The sequence below is a fragment of the Stegostoma tigrinum genome, unplaced genomic scaffold (genome assembly GCF_030684315.1).
Source record: "Stegostoma tigrinum isolate sSteTig4 unplaced genomic scaffold, sSteTig4.hap1 scaffold_159, whole genome shotgun sequence".
Lineage (NCBI taxonomy): Eukaryota > Metazoa > Chordata > Chondrichthyes > Orectolobiformes > Stegostomatidae > Stegostoma > Stegostoma tigrinum.
The window spans coordinates 213,734-233,776 of NW_026728100.1; the positions used below are offsets into that span (position 1 = coordinate 213,734).

General features: G+C 48.8%; 1 protein-coding gene across 4 annotated transcripts in view; it reads left to right on the forward strand.

The window, feature by feature from the left end:
* Positions 1-9,257: 9,257 nt before the first annotated feature.
* The window catches only part of LOC132207796 (complement C5-like), a 186,707-nt gene continuing 175,921 nt past the window's right edge, over positions 9,258-20,043 (forward strand). The window contains exon 1 of one of the 4 annotated variants that reach the window (XM_059643651.1): positions 9,258-9,467. In XM_059643651.1, the coding sequence (XP_059499634.1) occupies positions 9,264-9,467 (204 nt within the window). In that variant the 5' untranslated portion in view covers positions 9,258-9,263. Of the gene's footprint in view, positions 9,468-15,327; positions 16,180-20,043 lie in introns of those variants that run through there. The other 3 variants (XR_009443836.1, XR_009443832.1, XR_009443833.1) reach the window with 3 other exon arrangements.

Here is a 20,043-nt window from a genome sequence, read left to right on the forward strand (position 1 = left end):
TCAGGGTGCTTGAGGGTTACAAGGTAGCCAGGAAAGACCGAAAGAGAGAGCTCAGAAGAGCCAGGAGGAGATTTGAGAAGTTGTTGGCGGATAGGATCAGGGTAAACCGTAAGGTTTTCTATCGGTATTTAAGAAATAAAAGAATGAGAAAAGTAAGATTAGGCCCAATCAAGGATAGTAGTGGGAAGTTGTGTGTGGAGTCAGATGAGATAGGGGAAGCGTGAAATGAATATTTTTCAACAGTATTCACTCTAGAAAACGACAATGTTGCCGAGGAGAATACAGAGATACAGGCTACTGGACTAGGTGGGATTGAGGTTCACAAGGAAGAGGTATTTGAAATCCTACAGAGGGTGAAGACAGCTATGACCCCTGGGCCGGATGGGATTTATCCTCGGATCCTCGGGGAATCCAGGGAGGAGATTGCCGAGCCTTTGGCATTGATCTTTAACTCATCATTGTCTGCAGGAATAGTGCCAGATGACTGGAGGATAGCAATTGTGGTTCTCCTGTTCAAGAAGGGGAGTAGAGACAACCCTGGTAATTATCGGCCAGTGAGCCTTACCTCAGTTGTTGGTAAAGTGTTGGAAAAGGTTCTAAGGGACAGGATTTATAATCATCTAGAAAAGAATAAATTGATTAGGGATAGTCAGCACAGTTTTGTGAAGGGTAGGTCGTGCCTCACAAACCTTATTGAGTTCTTTGAGAGGGTGACCAAACAGATAGATGAGAGTAAACCGGTTGATGTGGTGTATATGGATTTCAGCAAGGCGTTCGATCAGGTTCCCCATAACAGACTATTGTACAAAATGCAGAGGAATGGAATTGTGGGAGATATAGCAGTTTGGATCGGAAATTGGCCTGCTGAAAGAAGACAGAGGGTGGTAGTTGATGGGAAACGTTCATCCTGGAGACCAGTTTCTGGTGGTACCGCAAGGGTCGGTGTTGGGTCCACTGCTGTTTGTCATTTTTATAAATGACCTGGATGAGGGCAGTGAAGGATGAGTTAGTAAATTTGCAGACAACACCAAGATAGGTGGAGTTGTGGATAGTGACAAAGGATTGGTTGCAGAGAGACACAGATAAGCTGCAGAGCTGGGCTGAGAGGTGGCAAATGGAGTTGAATGCAGACAAGCGTGAGGTGATGCACTTCGGCAGGAGTAACCAGAAGGCAAAGTACAGGGCTAATGGTAAGATTCTGAGTAGTTTAGATGAGCGGAGAGATCTCGGTGTCCATGAACACAGATCCTTGAAAGTTGCCACCCAGGTTGACAGGGCTGTTAAGAAGGCATACAGTGTTTTAGCTTTGATTAACAGAGGGATCGAGTTCCGGAACCAAGAGGTTATGGTGAAGCTGTACAAAACTCTGAAGCGGCCGCATTGGAGTATTGTATACAGTTCTGGTCACCGCATTATAAGAAGGATGTGGAAGCTTTGGAAAGGGTGCAGAGGAGATTTACTAGGATGTTGCCTGGTATGGAGGGAAGGTCTTACGAGGAATGGCTGAGGGACTTGAGGCTGTCTTCATTAGAGAGAAGAAGGTTGAGGGGTGACTTAATTGAAACATATAAAATAATCAGAGGGTGAGATAGGGTGGACAGGGAGAGCCTTTTTCCTAGGATGGTGATGGTGAGCACGAGGGGGCAGAGCTTTAAATTGAGGGGTGAAAGATACAGGACAGATGTCAGAGGTAGTTTCTTTACTCAGACAGTAGTAAGGGAATGGAACGCTTTGCCTGCAACGGTAGTAGATTCGCCAACTTCAGGTACATTTAAGTGGTCATTGGACAAGCATATGGACGTACATGGAATAGTGCAGGTTAGATGGGCTTGAGATCGGCATGACAGGTCAGCACAAGTTCGAGGGCCGAAGGGCCTGTACTGTGCTGTAATGTTCTATGTTCTATCTTCTATGGCTGGCTCTCCCTGTGCTCCGTGTGATTTAACTTCCCTACTGGACTACTGTGAGGAACCTTCTTGAACGCCTTACTGAAACCCATATACGTCCATGTTTCTGCCTTAATCAATGCTCTTCATTACTACTTTAAAAAACTCATTCAAATTACATGAGTTATGATTTCCTGTGCACATGTGTCCTCGGATCCCATGGACTGTTTCCTGTTCTAACAGTCTTCAAATGGGGAATCTTGTCAAAAGCTCTGCTGAAGCCCAAGTCGACTGTGTCAAATGCATTGCCCTCATCCACACACCTAGTTAGCTCTTCAGTCATAGTTTCATAGAGTCATACAGCACAGAATCAGGACCCTCACTCCTAATCATCTGTACTGATCAGGTGTCCCAAACTTAACCGGTCCCATTTGCCTGCGTTTGGTATCCGTCTGAACCTTTCCTCATTGTGTACCTGTCCAAATGTCTTTTAAATACAGAAATTTTATCTGCCTCTACCACGTCTGTTGGCAGCTCATTGCATTCACGCACCACCCTCTGTGTGGGAAAAGTTGCCGGTCGGGTCACTTTTAAATCTTTCCCCTTTCACATTTGAACCTACTCCCTTCTAGCTTTGGACTCCCCTACCTTGGTTATTCCCCTTATCAATGCCCATCATGATTTTTTACACCTCTGGAAGTCACCCCTTCATCTCCGATACTCCACGGAAAAAGTCCGAGCCTATCCACCACTCCTCGTAAACCCTCCAGTCCCGGCAATGACCTTTTGTAATTATTTTTGCACTCTGTATAGTTTAACAGCATTCTTCCTACGGCAGGGTAACCAGAATTCACTGAAGTATTATGACATAGAACATAGAACATTACAGCGCAGTACAGGCCCTTCGGCCCTCGATGTTGCGCCAACCTGTGAATCCAACCTGAAGCCCATCTAACCGACACTATTCCATTACCATCCATATATTTAGCAATGTTCATTTAAATGCCCTTAAACTTAGCAATCTACTCCTGTTGCAGGCAGGGCATTCCGCACCCATACTACTCTCTGAATAAAGAACCTCCCTCTGACATGTGTCCCATATCTATCTCCCCTCAATTTAAACCTATCTCCACTCGTGCTCACCATCACCATCGAGGAAAAAGACTATCGCTGTCCACCTATCTAATCCTCTGATTATGTTGTATGTCTCTATTAAGTTGCCTCTTCACCTTCTTCTGACAAAAACAGCCTCAAGTCTCGAAGCTTTTCCTCATAAGACCTTCCTTCCACACCAGACAAGATCCTAATAAACCCCCTCCAAATCCTTCCGATAATAGAACATAGAACATAGAACAGTACAGCACAGAACAGGCCCTTCAGCCCACAATGTTGTGCCGACCATTGATCCTCATGTATGCACCCTCAAATTTCTGTGACCATATACATGTCCAGCAGTCTCTTAAATGACCCCAATGACCTTGCTTCCACAACTGCTGCTGGCAACGCATTCCATGCTCCCACAACTCTCTGCGTAAAGAACCTGCCTCTGACATCCCCTCTATACTTTCCTCCAAACAGCTTAAAACTATGACCCCTCATGCTAGCCATTTCTGCCCTGGGAAATAGTCTCTGGCTATCAACTCTATCTATGCCTCTCATTGTGTGGCGATCAGAACTGTACGCAATAGTCCAAGCGCGGCCGCACCAGTGTTTTGTACAGCTGCAACATGACCTCATGGCTCCGAAACTCAATCTCTGTACCAATAAAACCTAACACGCCATACGCCTTCTGAACAAGCCTATCAATCTGCGTGGCAACTTTCAGGAATCTACGCACATGGACACCAAGATCTCTGTGCTCATCCACACCACCAAGATTCTGGGCAGCACGGTGGCTCAGTGGTTCGCACTGCAGCCTCGGGCAATTGTCTGTGCGAAGTTTGCACGTTCTCCCCGTGTCTGCTTGCATTTCCTCCTGGTGATCTGGTTAAGGCGGATAAGGGAGGGGAGGGGAATATGTGTCTGGTGGCGGCATCCTGCTGGTGGTGGTGGAAATGGTGCCTGAGGTTGGTATGGATGTGGGTATGTGGGTTGATAGGTAAGGTCAAGTGGAACCTTATTGCTATCTTGGGAGGGAAGAGAAAAGGTGAGGGCAAAAGTGCTGGGTTGGACACAGTTGAGGGCCCTGTCGACCACGGAGCCGGAGAATCCTCAGTTGAGGAAGAAGATGGACATTTTGGAGGCTCCCTTGTTGATGTTGGCCTCATGAGAACATGTTCGATGGAGATGGAGGAAGTGAGAGAAGAGGTTGGAGTCTTTACAGAAAGTGGGGTGTGAGGATATATAGACCAGGTAGCTGTGAGAGTCAGAGAGTTTGTAATGGATATTAGTGCGAAGCCTACCCCCAGGAATGGAAGCAGAAATGTTGAGGAAGGGAAGGGTAGAGTCAGAGGTAGAGCAGGTGAAAGTGAGGGCAGGATGGAAATTGGAGGCGAAGTTGATGAAGTTTTCCAATTTCAGACAAGAGAGAGAAGCAGCCGGATGATATCATTGATGTATCGGAGAAAGTGTTGTGGGTGGGAATGTTCCACGTACCCCGTGAAGAGACAGGTTTAACTCGGGCCCACGCAGGTGCCCGGAGCTGCTCCTCTTACCCGAAGAAAATGAGAGGAGTTAAACAACAAGTTGTTGAGGGTGAGGATGAGGTCGACCAAGTGGAGGAGGGTGGTGGTGGGAGGGGCATGTTCAGGTCTTTGCTCCAAGAAGAAGGGGACAGCCCTAAGAACCTCCTGGTGGGGAATGGATGTGTAAAGGAATTACACGTTCATGGTAAAGAGGACGCAGCTGGAACCGGCAAACTGATGTTTTTAAAACTGCGTAAAATATCAGAGTATTTCTGGATGTACGTGGGCAGTGCTTGGACCAGGGGACAGAAGATTGAGTCAAGGTCGGAAGAGATGAGTTCTGTGGGGCAGGAACAGGCTGAAACAATGGGTCTGCCAGGACAGTCTCATTTGTGGATTTTTAGGGGGACGTAGGAGCAACCTGTGGGGAGCTGTGGCCTTTCAGCTTGGAAACAGAGGGGGAAGATCACCGGATAGACCAAGATCAGTTACTGTAGTAGATACAATGGCCCGGTGCGGTCATGGTCCAGGAGAAGTCGGAGGAGGTATCTGAGAGCTGGCGCTCAGCCTCTGCAAGGTAGACTTCAGCTCACCAGACCACAACAGCACCACCTTATCAGCAGGCTTAATAACAAAGTCAGGGTGAGATATGAGTGCGTGGAGGGCAGTCAGTTGGGCAGGACGTAGGTTGGGTTTGGTGCAGGGAACAGAGAAATTGAGGTGATAGCACGTCGACAGTTCTCAATGAACAGATTGAGTGCACCTGCATCCCCACCTTAACAATTCTGCACTGAGGGGTGCCATTAACTGTATATTTTTCTGTAATAGTTGATTTCCCAAAGTGGAGCATCTCACATTTAATGGATTAAAATCCACTTGCCGTTTCTGCAACTGATCCGTATCCTTTTATGACGTCTACACTCATCCTGATTCTCCCAATCATTCTATTGTCTGCAAACTTGCTAACCCATACATCTATATTTTCACCTCAGTCATTTTGTATAGACCACAAACAGCAGAGGTCCCAGCACAGATCCCTGCGGAACACCAATCGCCCTGGATCTACAGCCTGAAAAGCACCATTCCACCTCTTGCCTCTGTCTTCTCTGGGCAAGCCAGTTGTGAATCCAAGCATCCAAGCCACCATTGACTCGGTGCATCTTAATTTTCTGGATGATCCTATCATGAGGCACCTTGTTGAAAGTATTGCTAAAATCCATGTCAACAATATCCACTGCTCTACCTTCATTGATCACATTCGTCACCTCCTCAAAAAATTCAGTCAAGTTAGGAAGACATGACCTGCCCTGCACAAAGCCATGCTGACTGTCCCGAATGAGGCCATGCTGTTCCAAATACAGATAAATACAATCCCTAGAATTCTCTCCAATAGCTTCCAATGAACGATGAGAAACTCGCTAGTCGAGAGTTTCCTGGATTGACCCTATTTCCCTTCTTGAACAGAAGAAGAACATTTCGCAACTTGCTAATCCTCCAGTACCCCTCCAGTGGCTACCAAGGATACAAAGATATTGCTGAATGCCCCGACAATCTCTTCTCTCACCTCGCTCAAAAACCTTGAGGAGATACCATTGGGTCCTGAGGACTTATCCACCTTAATGCTCTTTCTTGATTTCAAAATGCTGTTATCACATGAGCATGCTCCACACAAATCCCACTATCCTCCACACCCTTCGCCTGAGTGAATAGTGATGCACGGACTTAATTTAGGATCTTGCCCACATCCTCTGCTTCCAAACACAAGTTCCCTCCTTTATCCTGAATGGTCGTACCTTCTTGCTATTTATCCCCTTGTTTTAGATGTATGCACAGAATGCCTTGGGATTTCCTTCAACCCTCCTTGCCAAGGTCATTTGATCGCCTTTCTTTTTCTGCTTTCTTTATGTCGGCCCTGTTCGATTTTAGCTTCCTAAACCTGACATATTTTTGTTTTTCCCTTTTGACTAACTTCACAACCTCCCCAATTATCCAAGGGTCTTTTACCTTGCCATCGTTGTCCTTCCTCCTTCCTGATCCTAAACTCATAAGCAGGCCTTTAAACAATTCCCAGATGGCAAATGTGACAGCTCCTCCCAATTAACACTCCCCAGCTCCTACCTAAAATTGATATAATTTACTCTCCCCCAAGGTCCTGACTTATACTTCTTCATAGCAATCTTAAAATTTAAGGAGTTGTGATCACTATTTCCAAAATGCTTTCCCACCCTTCTCACCAGTTACCTGACCAGGACAAAGTCCAGTATGGCCCATCTTCTATCCACATACTGTGTCAAGAAACTCTCTTGGATAGACTTAACAAATTCAGCCTCATTTAAACTCTTGTTGTAAGGGAGTCCCAGTCAATACCGGGGAGGTTAAATTCACTGACTGTGACAACTCTGACTTATTGCATTGTTTCAAAAGCTGCCTACATAATTGTTCCTCAGTGTGTCAGTGGCAAAAGGGGAGCAGGCTATTAGTTTAATCTGATCAGAGTGATTGTGTCTATCTTATTTTTGAACGCTACCTCTGTTGCCTCAGTGGGCAAGCCCTCCAGAATGTCCTTTCTAGGTACAGATGCAACATTTCCCACAGGTTAGGAGTGCACCTCCTCCTTTTATCTTCCCCTCTATCTTGTCTAAAGCAATGAAACCCTGGAACATTGAGCACCCAGTCCGGTCTCTGTCTCAACCAAGCCTCTGTAATGGCCTCAACATCAGAGTCCCATGTACTGATCCAGGCTCTAAGCTCATCTGCCTTACCTGTAATACTCCTGGCAGTGAAATGAACATATTTCAGCTTGTTCGTGCCATCATGTTCATGTACCTGTCTCTGACTGCCATTCTTTTCTGATTTATTGGTCCCAGCATGTACCTGCCATCAATTCATCTACTTGCTGACCTGCTGCTCTGGTTCCCAGCTGCCTGCCAGTCTTTAAATCCTCCCAAGTAGCACTAGCAAACCTCCCTGTGAGGGTATTTGTTCCTGTTCAGTTTAGGTGCAACCCATCCCTCTTACACAGGTCACCCCTTGCCCAAGAAGCGGTCGCAATTATCCATGAACCTGAAAGCCTGCCCCCAGTACCAGCTCCTTAACCAATGCATTCATCTCACCTATCTTTCTCTGACTTAACTCACTAACATGTGGCACTCGTGGCAACCCATAAATTATTACCCTCTAGGTCCTGCCTTTCAGCCTCTTTGCTAACTCCTTGTACACAGTCCACAGGATCTCATCCCTCTTTCTACCTACGTCATTGGTACCAATGTGCACAATGGCCTCTGGCTGCTCACCCTCCCCCTTAAGAATTTCTTGCAACCACTCAGAGATGTCCTTGACCTTGGTACCAGAGAAGCAACACACAGCCCTGGTATCTCAAATGTGGCTACAGAAACTATGCCCCCAACGAATGAGTCTCCAACCACGATCACTCACTTGGATTTGCCTGACCCTGTCCCACAGCAGGGCGGTTTGTACCACGGACCTGGCAGCTGCTGATTATATAACCATTCCAGTTTAGTTTTAGATCAGTGTTAACCTTGATTAAGTGGATAGCCAAGCACCTCAGTGGGCGACAGTACAGGAGAATTAAATTCTTAAGCTCACGGATTCTGTGAGAGTCAAAGACAAGCACTGAATTTTTCTTACCTCATTTCCATGGAATTTTGTGATATGGTCATATTCGCTCTTGTTGGAGCTGATTGCTGCTTCGCACTTGTATGGTGCAAATGTTACTTATCGTTTATCAGGCCAAGCCTGATCGTTGTCCAAGTCTCACTGTATTTTCTCATCGTTGACTTCACTGTTGGAAAAGTCATGAATTCTGCTGGACACCTGGACAATATTCAATGAACGTTCATGTCTCCACTTTGGTTCAAATGAAGACATGACTTCAACCAGTGCAGGTATCCAGTGAATGCCACTGACTCAATTTTCTATTCCTCTGCTTAACACCACATTCAATCAGAAGTTGCCAGGGTGGAAATGACAGATTGCACTTTCCTTCCTTTTCAAGCTCAGGATCTCTGATCATATTTGTGGTAAATCCTGAACGAGGTTACGAGAAGTGTGGCATGACGAAAAGTAAACTGAACCTTAGTGTGCAGCTGTTTGACAGCACTGTCATCCAGATGTTGCATTACTTTGCTGATGATTGAGAATACATTGAGGTCATAATTGGTCAGGACAATTTGTCTGCCGATTGCGTGATAGGTCATCTTTCTCTGAAATGTGAGTGTTGCAAGTGTTTAAAAATGTACTGGAAAACATTTACTGTTGGTGTGGCGACCTTGGGGCACATTGTTCCAGGACAGTTTGTGGGATGCTGCCAGGTGCCATGGCATTTGCAGTATCCGGAACATTCAGTCTTGTCATTGCATGAAATAATTTGAATTGCATTTAAGTTAAGATCTGTGATGCCTCCTCAGGATGAGGGCAAGAAGATCATCCAGACTGGTGAATGGTTTCATCTGCTCCTTCACCTTTTGTTCGTAACATCTTGTAATGACTGCCATGTAGCCTGATGAGAAACTAAAGCTCACCTTGATCCATTTGCATTTGAAGGTGCCTATTTTTCCCAAACAAAAGGACCCATCACTGAGCGGAAAGTATGGAGAATGTTATAGACATCAGTGGTGAGACAATGCTGGATCTTGACCAGCAAAACCATTGTTGTGTTGGTGAAATGCAAACAAAAATCTATATGATGTAAACTTTATTCTCAGCTAATCCCTTTCTCAAATGACAGATTCTGATGTTGGTTCCTGGAAAGCCTCCATTGTTGGAGGACGAGAAGCCGTATCCAATTGAAGCAGCACAGGCTTCTGCGATGACTGTGGAAACCACTGCTTATGCCTTGCTTCAAGCGTTGTCAAGGAATGATATTGACTATGCAACACCGATTGCGAGGTGGCCAATGATGCAACAGAACTATGGTGGTGGATTTCACTCGACGCAGGTAAATGCTTGAGATCACAACAGCAGGCATTCAGATATTTCCATTGATCATGTTACTAACTGGTGGTTGTTGCTGTTTGCAATCAAACTGGACACTGCATTTTCATCTGCACGTTTGGTGCATTGGCACAAATTCCAGTTCTTCAATGGTGTTAATCCTTGGTTAAATTCTTACATGCACTTTGCCTGTGCATCACTTTTCCTTTTGGCATTGTCCTTGAAAACTATCTGTTTCTGTAAACCTTCACTTACTTGTCGTAGGATCATTGAGGGACAGCATAATAGAGTGCCATGGCAATGGAACAGACCCTTCAGCAAATTGTATGTGCCCTCACAAGATGCAAGTCCCGAACTATTCTCATCACATTTCCCAGCTCTCGACCCAGAGCCTTGTATGCCTTGGCATCGCAAATGCCCAATCAAAGACTTGTTAAATGTCGTCATGGTTTCTGACTCTACCACCCACACAGTCGGTGCGTTCCACATTCTCACCACAGTTTGGGTGCGAAAACAAGTAAGCTTCCTCAAGAGATAGTAGGAACTTGCCAATGCTGGAGAATCTGAGAGAACAAGGTGTAGAACTGGATGAACACAGCGGGCCGAGCAGCATCAGAGAAGCAAGAAAGCTGACGTTTCGGGTCGAGACCCTTCTTCAAAAATGGTGGAGGAGAAGGGGATTCTGAAAAAAATAGGGAGAAGTGGGGAGGCAGATAGAAGATTGGTAAAGGAGAAGTTAGGTGAACTGTCCTGTGCTGTCCACTCACTGTCCCCTGCTCCAGAATCATAGAATAAGAGAATTCTCCAGAATTAGACCATAAGGCCGTGAGACATAGGAGTGGAGGTAAGGCCATTCGCCCCATCAAGTCCACTCCACCATTTAAATCATGGCTGATGGGCATTTTTACACCACTTCCCTGCACTCTCCGCGTAGCCCTTGATTCCTTTTGAGATCAAGAATTTGTCAATCTCTGCCTTGAAGGCGTCCAACATCCCGGCCTGCACTGCACTCTGCGGCAATGAATTCCACAAGCCCACCACTTTCTGCCTGAAGAAATGTCGTCTGATTTCAGTTTTAAATTGAACCCCTCGAATTTTAAGGCTGTGCCCACGGGTCCTCGTCTCTCCTGCTAACGGAAACAACCTCCTAGCGTCCACCTCTTCTAAACCATACATTATCTTGTAAGTTTTTATTAGTTCTCCCCTCAACCTTCTGAACTGTAGTGAGTACAATCCCAGGATCCTTAGCCATTCATCGTAGGTGAAGCCTACCATTCCAGGGATCATCTGTGTGAATTGAACAAGCACTTCATTCCATTGTGTCTGTAACCACTGAAGCCACACTAAGTTCACATTCGGCTCATGTTTTAGCAAAAGGCCCGTTGCCTTGAATGTTATTTCATTTTAAGTGCTGTACCAACCCTTTTTCTTTAATGTGAAAAGATTATCCACCACCTCAACTAAAGTCCCAGACAATGAATTCCAAACCCCCAGCACCTTCTGGGTGTCTTTTCTTTCCTGAAATTCCTTCTGAGCCTTTTAGCTTAAATGTATGTATCTCTTCCCCCCCCGTCCCCCCGCCCCCCCCAACCTCCCACCCCATGAATGGTCGTTCTGCTTCCCTCGCCGAGACCCATCAGAATGCAGACCATTTTTTCAGGACCTTCTTCAACCTTCCCTATTCGGAAGAAAACAAGCCAACCTTATCCAGATAAAACAGTGATGCTGCCTGGCCTGCAGTGTTCCTCCAGCTCCACGCTGTGTTATCTCAGACTCCAGCATTGACAGTTCCTGTTATCTCAAACTTATCCAGACTCTCCATCGAGTTAAAATGCTTCACTCCCTCAGAACATCCTGATGAATGTCCTCCACACATGCTCAAATGCAATCACCTCTTTTCTCTCATGAAGAGACCATTAGAACAGAGAGCATTACAGCGCAGTACAGGCCGTTCGGCCCTCGATGTTGTGCCGACCTGTCATGCCGATCTGAAGCCCATCTAACCTACACTATTCCATGTACGTCCATGTGCTCATCCAATGACGACTTAAATGTACCCAAAGTTGGCGAATCTACTACCGTTGCAAGCAAAGCATTCCATTCCCTTACTACTCTCTGAGTAAAGAAAGCGCAATGTCCAGTTTAGAATAACAAGCTCACAAGAGAGATGACCTGGTTTTAGATATCACTCGGGGCCACAGACTCAGAGACAAAGCAAGACGACTCTGCGATTTGATGTAGAAACTGCTGACACTCCGAAGCCTGCAGCCCTCCTCCAATTCTCAAGTCAGAAGTGTGTCCATGACGGTGCAGATCCAACAACACTGAAAACAATCTTGAGTCTAGGCCAAAGCAGCCCCTTGATTGGCACCGTATCCATTCTCTCCACAGCCAACTCCAAGAGACAATAATGTGTCCCTGGACAAGATGCACTGCCACATTTTTTACCCACTATTCTGACACACACCTTTCCAGACTTAGAAAACTCATCTTCAAGGGCAAGGACATCAGACATGGTAGCACTAACCCCAGTAAAAATCACCTCCAAGCTACTCACAAACTTATTTGGAAATGAATGGTTGTTACTGAGTCTATCTTCGTAATCTCTTTTGGAACAGCATTGTGGGTCTCTGCACAGCAACATGAAGCTGTTCAAGAAGTCAGTTCATGCTGGACCATCAGCAACAGCTATGTCTCATTAAAGAATAAATAAATCGGAAAGAAATCCATCTGAGAGTCACAGGCAAATGGGTACTTTTTTTGTTCACTCAGCAGATTGTGGGCTATTACCAATTTTGAAAATGACAAATGAAGCTTTTGTTTGGGTGGGTATTGACAGCAGCTGCCCCCAAAATAAAAAGAAAATGGGAACTGCAGATGCTGGAGAATCCAAGATAACAAAGTGTGGAGCTGGATGAACACAGCAGGCCAAGCAGCATCTCAGGAACACAAAAGCTGACATTTCGGGCAGAGACCCTTCATCAGAAAAGAGGGAGGAGGAGACAGTTCTGAAATAAACAGGGAGAGGGGGAAGGCAGATTGAAGATGGACAGAGGGGAAGATAGGTGCAGAGGAGACAGACGAGCAATAAGGAAGGAGAGGATCAAATATGAAGGTAGGCTAGCTAGTCATATTAGAAATCACAGTGAAAGCTTCTTTCAATACATAAGAAACAAACATGAGGCAAAAGTAGACAGTGGGCCGCTCCAAATATATGCTGGAAGGCTGGTGATGGGAGATAAGGAAGTAGCTGAAGGACTTAATAAGTACTTTGCGTCAGTCTTCACAGTGGAAGACATGAGTAGTATGCCAACACTTAGGGAGAGTCAGGGGGCAAAGTTGAGTACGGTCGGCATTACAAAAGAGAAAGTGCTAGAAAAGCTAAAAGGTCTAAAAATTGCTAAATCTCCTGGCCCCGAAGGGCTACATCCTAGAGTTCTGAGGAAGGTGGCTGAGGAAATAGCAGAGGCTTTGGATGTGATCTTTCAAAAGTCCCTGGAGTCAGGGTAAGTCCCAGATGATTGGAAAATTGATGTTGTAACCCCCTTGTTTAAGAAAAAATCAAGGCAAAAGATGGAAAATTACAGGCCGATTAACCTGACTTCGGTAGTTAATAAAATTCTTGAATCATTGTCAAGGATGAGATTTTGAAATTCCTGGAAGTGCAGGGTCAGATTAGAACAAGTCAGCATGGATGTAGTAAGGGGAGGTCGTGCCTGCCAAACCTGTTAGAATTCTTTGAAGAGGTAACAAGTATGTTAGCCCAGGGAAACCCAGTGGATGTTATCTATCTAGACTTCCAAAAGGCCTTACGTAAGTGTCTCACGGGAGGCTGCTGAGCAAGGTGAGGGCCCATGGTGTTCGAGATGAGCTACTGGCTTGGATTGAGGATTGGCTGTCTGATAGAAGGCAGAGAGTTGGGATAAAAGGCTGTTTTTCGGCATGGCAACCGGTGACGATTGGTGTCACAGGTTTCGGTGTCGGGGCCGCAGCTGTACACCTTACGTATTGATGATCTGGATGAAGGGACCGGGGTCATTCTGGCGAAGTTTTCCGATGATACGAAGATAGGTGGACAGGCAGGTAGTACTGAGGAGGTGAAGAAGCGGCAGAAAGAGTTAGACAGTTGAGGAGAGTGGTCCAGGAAATGGCTGATGAAATTCAATGTGGGGTTTTGCACTTTGGTAAAAAGAATACGGGCATGGACTATTTTCTGAATGGTGAGAAAATTCGTAAAGCTCAAGTACAAAGGAATCTAGAAGTGTTGGTCCAGGATTCTCTAAAGGTTAACTTGCAGGTAGAGTCCGTAATTAAGAAAGCGAATGTAATGTTGTCCTTTATCGCAAGAGGGTTGGAATATAAAAGCAGCGATGTGCTTCTGAGGCTTTATAAAGCTCTAGTTAGGCCCCATTTAGAATACCATGTCCAATTTTGAGCCCCACACCTCAGAAAGGACATACTAGCCCTGGAGCGTGTCCAGCGGAGATTCACACGGATGATCCCTGGAGTGGTAGGTTTGACATATGATGAACGGCTAAGGATCCTGGGATTGTACTCATCAGAGTTTAGAAGGTTGAGGGGAGATCTAATAGAAACTTACAACATAATGCCTGCCTCAGAAGGGGTGGACGCTAGGAAGTTGTTTCCGTGAGGCCGGGAGACTAGGACCCGTGGGCACAGCCTAAAAATTAGAGGGGGTAAATTTGAAACGGAAATGAGATGACAATTGTAAAGCCAGAGAGTGGCGGGCTTGTGGAAATCATTGCCACGGAGTGCAGTCGGGGCCAGGACGTTGGATGCCTTCGAGGCAGAGATCGACTCATTCTTGATCTCACGAGGAATCAAGGGCAACGGGGAGAGTTCAGGGAAGTGGAGTTGAAATGCCCCTGAGCCATGATTTAAATGGTGGAGTGGACTTGATGGGCCGAATGGCCCTACTTCCACTCCGATGTCTTCTGGTCTTAAGTAAAAGGGGCGGACATGAAGCCAGTAGAGGTGAGTGTGGGTGTGGAGGTAGGGAGGGGATAGGTCAGTCTGGGGAGGACGGACAGGTCAAGGGGGCGGGAAGAGGTTAGTAGGTAGGGAATGGGGGTTTGGCTTGAGCTGGGAGGAGGGGATCGGTCAGAGGAAGAACAGATTAGGGGACGAGCTGGGCTGGTTTTGGGATGCAGTGGTGGGAGGGGAGATTTTGGAGCTTGTGAAATCCACGTTGATAGCATTGGTCTGCAGAGCTCCCAAGGCTCAGTTAAGGAAGGACAATAAACACTGGCCAGTCAGTCATACATCCAGCAAAAAAAGTTTATTTTTTTTTAAAAAAAGGATGCACCTGTTAATCAAGTGGCAAAGCATTATCGAGTTTTGAGAAGATTTGTAGCTCAGGGTTGAGGTTCTGGATGTAAGATTGCTCACTGAGCTGGAAGGTTAGTTTGCAGACGTTTCGGCACCATTCCGGGTAAAATCTTCAGGGAGCATCCGGGGAAGCGCTGGAGTTCGGTCCCGCCTTCTCTTTAAGTGTTCCGGTTTCCTTGGGTTGGTGATGTCATTTCCGGTTCCTTTTCTCAGAGGATGGGAGGGGGATTTGGCGCCAACGTGTTCTCCCGAGTGTAGTTTGTGTGTGGCATGAACTGCCAAAGGAGTGACAGAGGCTGTTATACTCACAGTATTGAGAAGTCACCTGCAGGGACACATGAATAGGAAGGGGCTGGAGGGATATGGGCTCCAGGCTGGCAAACAGAACTAGTCAGTTACGGTGTCTGGTCGGCCTGGAGGAGTTGGACTGAAGGGTCTGTTTCCCTGCTGTACAACTCGACGACTCTGTCTCTCTCTCTCCTATTTTCTCCAAACTCACCCCCCGCCACACACACAATCTCTGTCTCTCCAACTCTCTGTGTGTGCCTCACTCTATGTCTCTGTCTCTCTCTGTCGTCTTGTCTCTGCCACCTCGCTGTGCACTTCTGTCTCTCTCCTCTCTCCTTTCTCACTCTGTCTCTTTGGTCTCTGTGTGCGCCCCTCTCTATCTCTCGTCTTGTATCTGGCTCCCTCTGTGTGTGCTTCTGCCGTTCTCTCTCCCCTGTCTCTCCGTCTCTCCCTGTGAACCTCTCTCTGTCCCCTCTCCCCCGCCCCCCTGTGTCTCTCTTCCTCTCTATCCGAGCCTCTCCACCCGCTCAGCAGGGAGCATTGTGAGTTTTTTTGAACGAAGTTTAAAAATCTCGATTTAAACCCAACCCATCCGCAATCAGACTGCATTTCTAATCCTCTCTCTCTCTCTCACACACACACAAACACACACACAGAGTCTGTCTCTTTCTCCCTCTCAGTAAATCCCCTTCCTCTCCTGTTCCTACTCACGCCTTTCCCTGGCTCTCCCTCGGCGACGAGTCCGCTGTCTGGATCCCTTTTCCCAGGAGGGTTCTGAGGACCCAGCTGTTCGGCAGCGGGGATCATCGCACCACGCTCCAGGACCCCTACAACCTCATGTTCTCCAGCGGCCTCCAGCGTGACCACCGGGCTGGGAGCAGGCATCCGGGCTGCTGGAGCGCTCGCTGCTCAGTGGCTCGGCCCTGCGTCGGGAGCGGGGATCCAAGGTGGGAGAAGGCCTCTTCACCCGGCGCCTGGGCACAGCTGCCTGGCACCGAGCCCGCGCTCCCCGAGCATCCGGCCACGGGTCCGCGACGCCTTCCGTAGCTGAGCAGCCTACAACTATGTCCTACTGCAAGGTAAGCTGGGGGTGGTGGTTTGGGGTGAAGGGAGGATTGGGGACATGAGCACGGTCCCTGTTTCACATCCTGCGCCGCTCCGATCCCAAAGTGAGGTGTTGGGAATGGATGTTTTGGGGGTGAGAATTCCCCTCCCCGGGTGAGGGGAAGGCTGGGGACATTGGGAGGGTGTCTATTATCCAGCCTTGCGCGGGTTTCTGTAGCTTCCCGTGCTCCAGCCTGCAGCTCTCGTACCACATGGTAAAGGGAAGGAGGCGGATGGGATGGGGTCGGGGTTGGAGGATAGCCGTCCTGGAAGTGAGTGGACATGGGGAGAGTCACTATTGTACAGCCCAGTGACTGAGTGGCCGACAGCTACTGCAAAAGGGTCGGATTAGGAGAGGGGTGTTGTAGGGAGGTTTGGGGTCACGGGCAGCGCCACTTTCTGCAGCCGAACAGCCATCGCCACAAGATTGGATGGGAGGGGGTGTTTTAGGAGCGAAGGGATGCCACCTCCCCCTGCCGCTGTGGGAAGTAGGATCTTTATCGCACAGCCCTCCGTCGTCGAATAGCACCCCGGCGACAAGGTGAGAAGACAGGAGGGGCTCCCGGGGATGAGGGAAGGACACAACCACTGTCAGTATAAGGTTAGGGGGTGATCATACCCCTTCCAGGGGCTGAGGGGAGCTCCTGATGCCAAGCGAACAGCCGAGATGGAGCCGCAGCTCTCCGACCTCAAGGGGACCCTGTCTCAGAGCCTGGAGCATTTCTAGCCGGAGCTCTGAGGGAAAGGGTCATCGCACCCAAAACGCTACCTCGGGACTTTTTCTTCACAGATGCTGAGCATTTCCAGCAACTTGTGTTTGCATTTCTACCCGGAGGTGGGTTTGTGGAGAGACACCATGGGACGGGAATGGGTGTGGGGTTTGATGGGGCAGTCACAGAGACTGTCGAGAGAGAGAGAGGCAACCCCTGCGTCAGGGTTTGGAAAATCTCCGGCATTTCTTCATTTCTCTCTCAGCCGAAGGCGCTGCGTGCTTTGGTTTCCTTTCCTCTTGTACTCTCTCCCACTGTGAATAAAGCCAGAGTGAGTTTGTGGGCGGAGAGAGAGAGAGAAGGGACAGAAAGATGGAAATAAGGGAACATGACAAGGGAGTGAAATTAGAGCCAGCAGAGGTGAGAGAGGGGGTGAGAATCAGAGGGAGGGAGGAAGAGCAAGAAAACACAAACAAAGGAGAATGGGGGGTAACAAGGTGTTGATGTGGATGAACACAGCAGGACAAGCAGCATCAGAGACGCAGGGAAGCTGATGTCAGAGATGATGGGAACTGCAGATGCTGGAGAATCCAAGATAATAAAATGTGAGGCTGGATGAACACAGCAGGCCCAGCAGCATCTGAGGAGCACAAAAGCTGACGTTTCGGGCCGAGACCCTTCATCAGAGACGGGGATGGGGTGAGGGTTCTGGAATAAATAGGGAGAGAGGGGGAGGCGGACCGAAGATGGAGAGAAAAGAAGATAGGTGGAGAGAGTATAGGTTGGGAGGTAGGGACGGGAAAGGTCAATCCAGGGAAGACGGACAGGTCAAGGAGGTGGGATGAGGTTAGTAGGTAGATGGGGGTGCGGCTTGGGGTGGGAGGAAGGGATGGGTGAGAGGAAGAACAGATTAGGGAGACAGAGACAGGTTGGACTGGTTTTGGGATGCAGTGGGTGGAGGGGAAGAGCTGGGCTGGTTGTGCGGTGCAGTGGGGGGAGGGGACGAACTGGGCTGGTTTTGGGATGCGGTGGGGGAAGGGGAGATTTTGAAAATGGTGAAGTCCACATTGATACCATTAGGCTGCAGGGTTCCCAGGAGGAATATGAGTTGCTGTTCCTGCAACCTTTGGGTGGCTGGCATCATTGTGGCACTGCAGGAGGCCCATGATGGACATGTCATCTAAAGAATGGGAGGGGCAGTGGAAATGGTTTGCGACTGGGAGGTGCAGTTGTTTGTTGCGAACTGAGCGGAGGTGTTCTGCAAAGCGGTCCCCAAGCCTCCGCTTGGTTTCCCCAATGTAGAGGAAGCCACACCGGGTACAGTGGATGCAGCATACCACATTGGCAGATGTGCAGGTGAACCTCTGCTTAATGTGGAATGTCATGTTGGGGCCTGGGATAGGGGTGAGGGAGGAGGTGTGGTGGCAAGTGTAGCATTTCCTGCGGTTGCAGGGGAAGGTGCCGGGTGTGGTGGGGTTGGAGGGCAGTGTGGAGCGAACAAGGGAGTCACGGAGAGAGTGGTCTCTCCGGAAGGCAGACAGGGGTGGGGATGGAAAAATGTCTTGGGTGGTGGGGTCGGATTGTAGATAGCAGAAGTGTCGGAGGATGATGCGTTGTATCCGGAGGTTGGTGGGGTGGTGTGTGAGAACGAGGGGGATCCTCTTTGGGCGGTTGTGGCGGGGGCGGGGTGTGAGGGATGTGTTGCGGGAAATACGGGAGACGCGGTCAAGGGAGTTCTCGATCACTGTGGGGGAAAGTTGCGGTCCTTGAAGAACTTGGACATCTGGGATGTGTGTGAGTGGAATGTCTTATCGTGGGAGCAGATGCGGCGAAGGCGAAGGAATTGTGAATATGGGATGGAATTTTTGCAGGAGGGTGGGTGGGAGGAGGTGTATTCTAGGTAGCTGTGGGAGTCGGTGGGCTTGAAATGGACATCAGTTACAAGCTGGTTGCCTGAGATGGAGACTGAGAGGTCCAGGAAGGTCAGGGATGTGCTGGAAATGGCCCAGGTGAACTGAAGGTTGGGGTGGAAGGTGTTGGTGAAGTGGATGAACTGTTTGAGCTCCTCTGGGGAGCAAGAGGCGGCGCCGATACACTCATCAATGTACCGGAGGAAGAGGTGGGGTTTGGGGCCTGTGTAGGTGCGGAAGAGGGGCTGTTCCACGTAACCTACAAAGAGGCAGGCGTAGCTGGGGCCCATGCGGGTGCCCATGGCCACCCCCTTAGTCTGTAGGAAGTGGGAGGAGTCAAAAGAGAAGTTGTTGAGGGTGAGGACGAGTTCGGCAAGGCGGATTAGGGTGTCGGTGGAGGGGGACTGGTCGGGCCTGCGGGACAGGAAGAATTGGAGGGCCTGGAGGCCATCTGCATGCGGAATGCAGGTGTACAGGGACTGGACGTCCATGGTGAAGATGAGGTGTTGGGGGCCAGGACATTGGAAGTCCTGGAGGAGGGGGAGGGAGTGGGTGGTGTCACGGACGTAGGTAGGGTGTTCCTGGACCACAGGGGAGAAAATGGAGTCCAGATAGGTGGAGGTGAGTTCGGTGGGGCAGGAACAGGCTGAGACGATGGGTCGACCAGGGCAGGCAGGTTTGTGGATGTTGGGAAGGAGATAGAAACGGGCCGTGCGGGGTTGGGGAACAATGAGGTTGGAGGCGGTGGGTGGGAGGTCCCCTGAGGTGATGAGGTCATGAACGGTGTTGGAGATGATGGTCTGGTGCTCGGGTGTGGGGTCATGATCAAGGGGGCGGTAGGAGGTGGTGTCAGAGAGTTGGCGTCTGCCCTCGGCGATGTCGAGGTCAGTGCGCCATACTACCACTGCGCCACCCTTGTCTGGGGGTTTGATGGTGAGGTTGGGGTTGGAGCGGAGGGCTGCCCGTTCTGCAGGGAAGAGGTTGGAGTGGGTGAGAGGGGTGGAGAGGTTGAGGCGGCTCATGTCTCGACGGCAGTTGGAGAAGGAGAGGTTGAGGGAGCGTAGGAGGCCTGGGGGTGGTCTCCAGGAGGAGGACTTGTGTTGGAAGAGGGTGAAGGGGTCAGTGGAGGGAGGGTTCGGCTCCCGGTTGAAGAAGTAGGCATGGAGGCGAAGACAGTGGAAAAACTGCTCTATGTCCAGTCGTGAGTGGTATTGGTTGA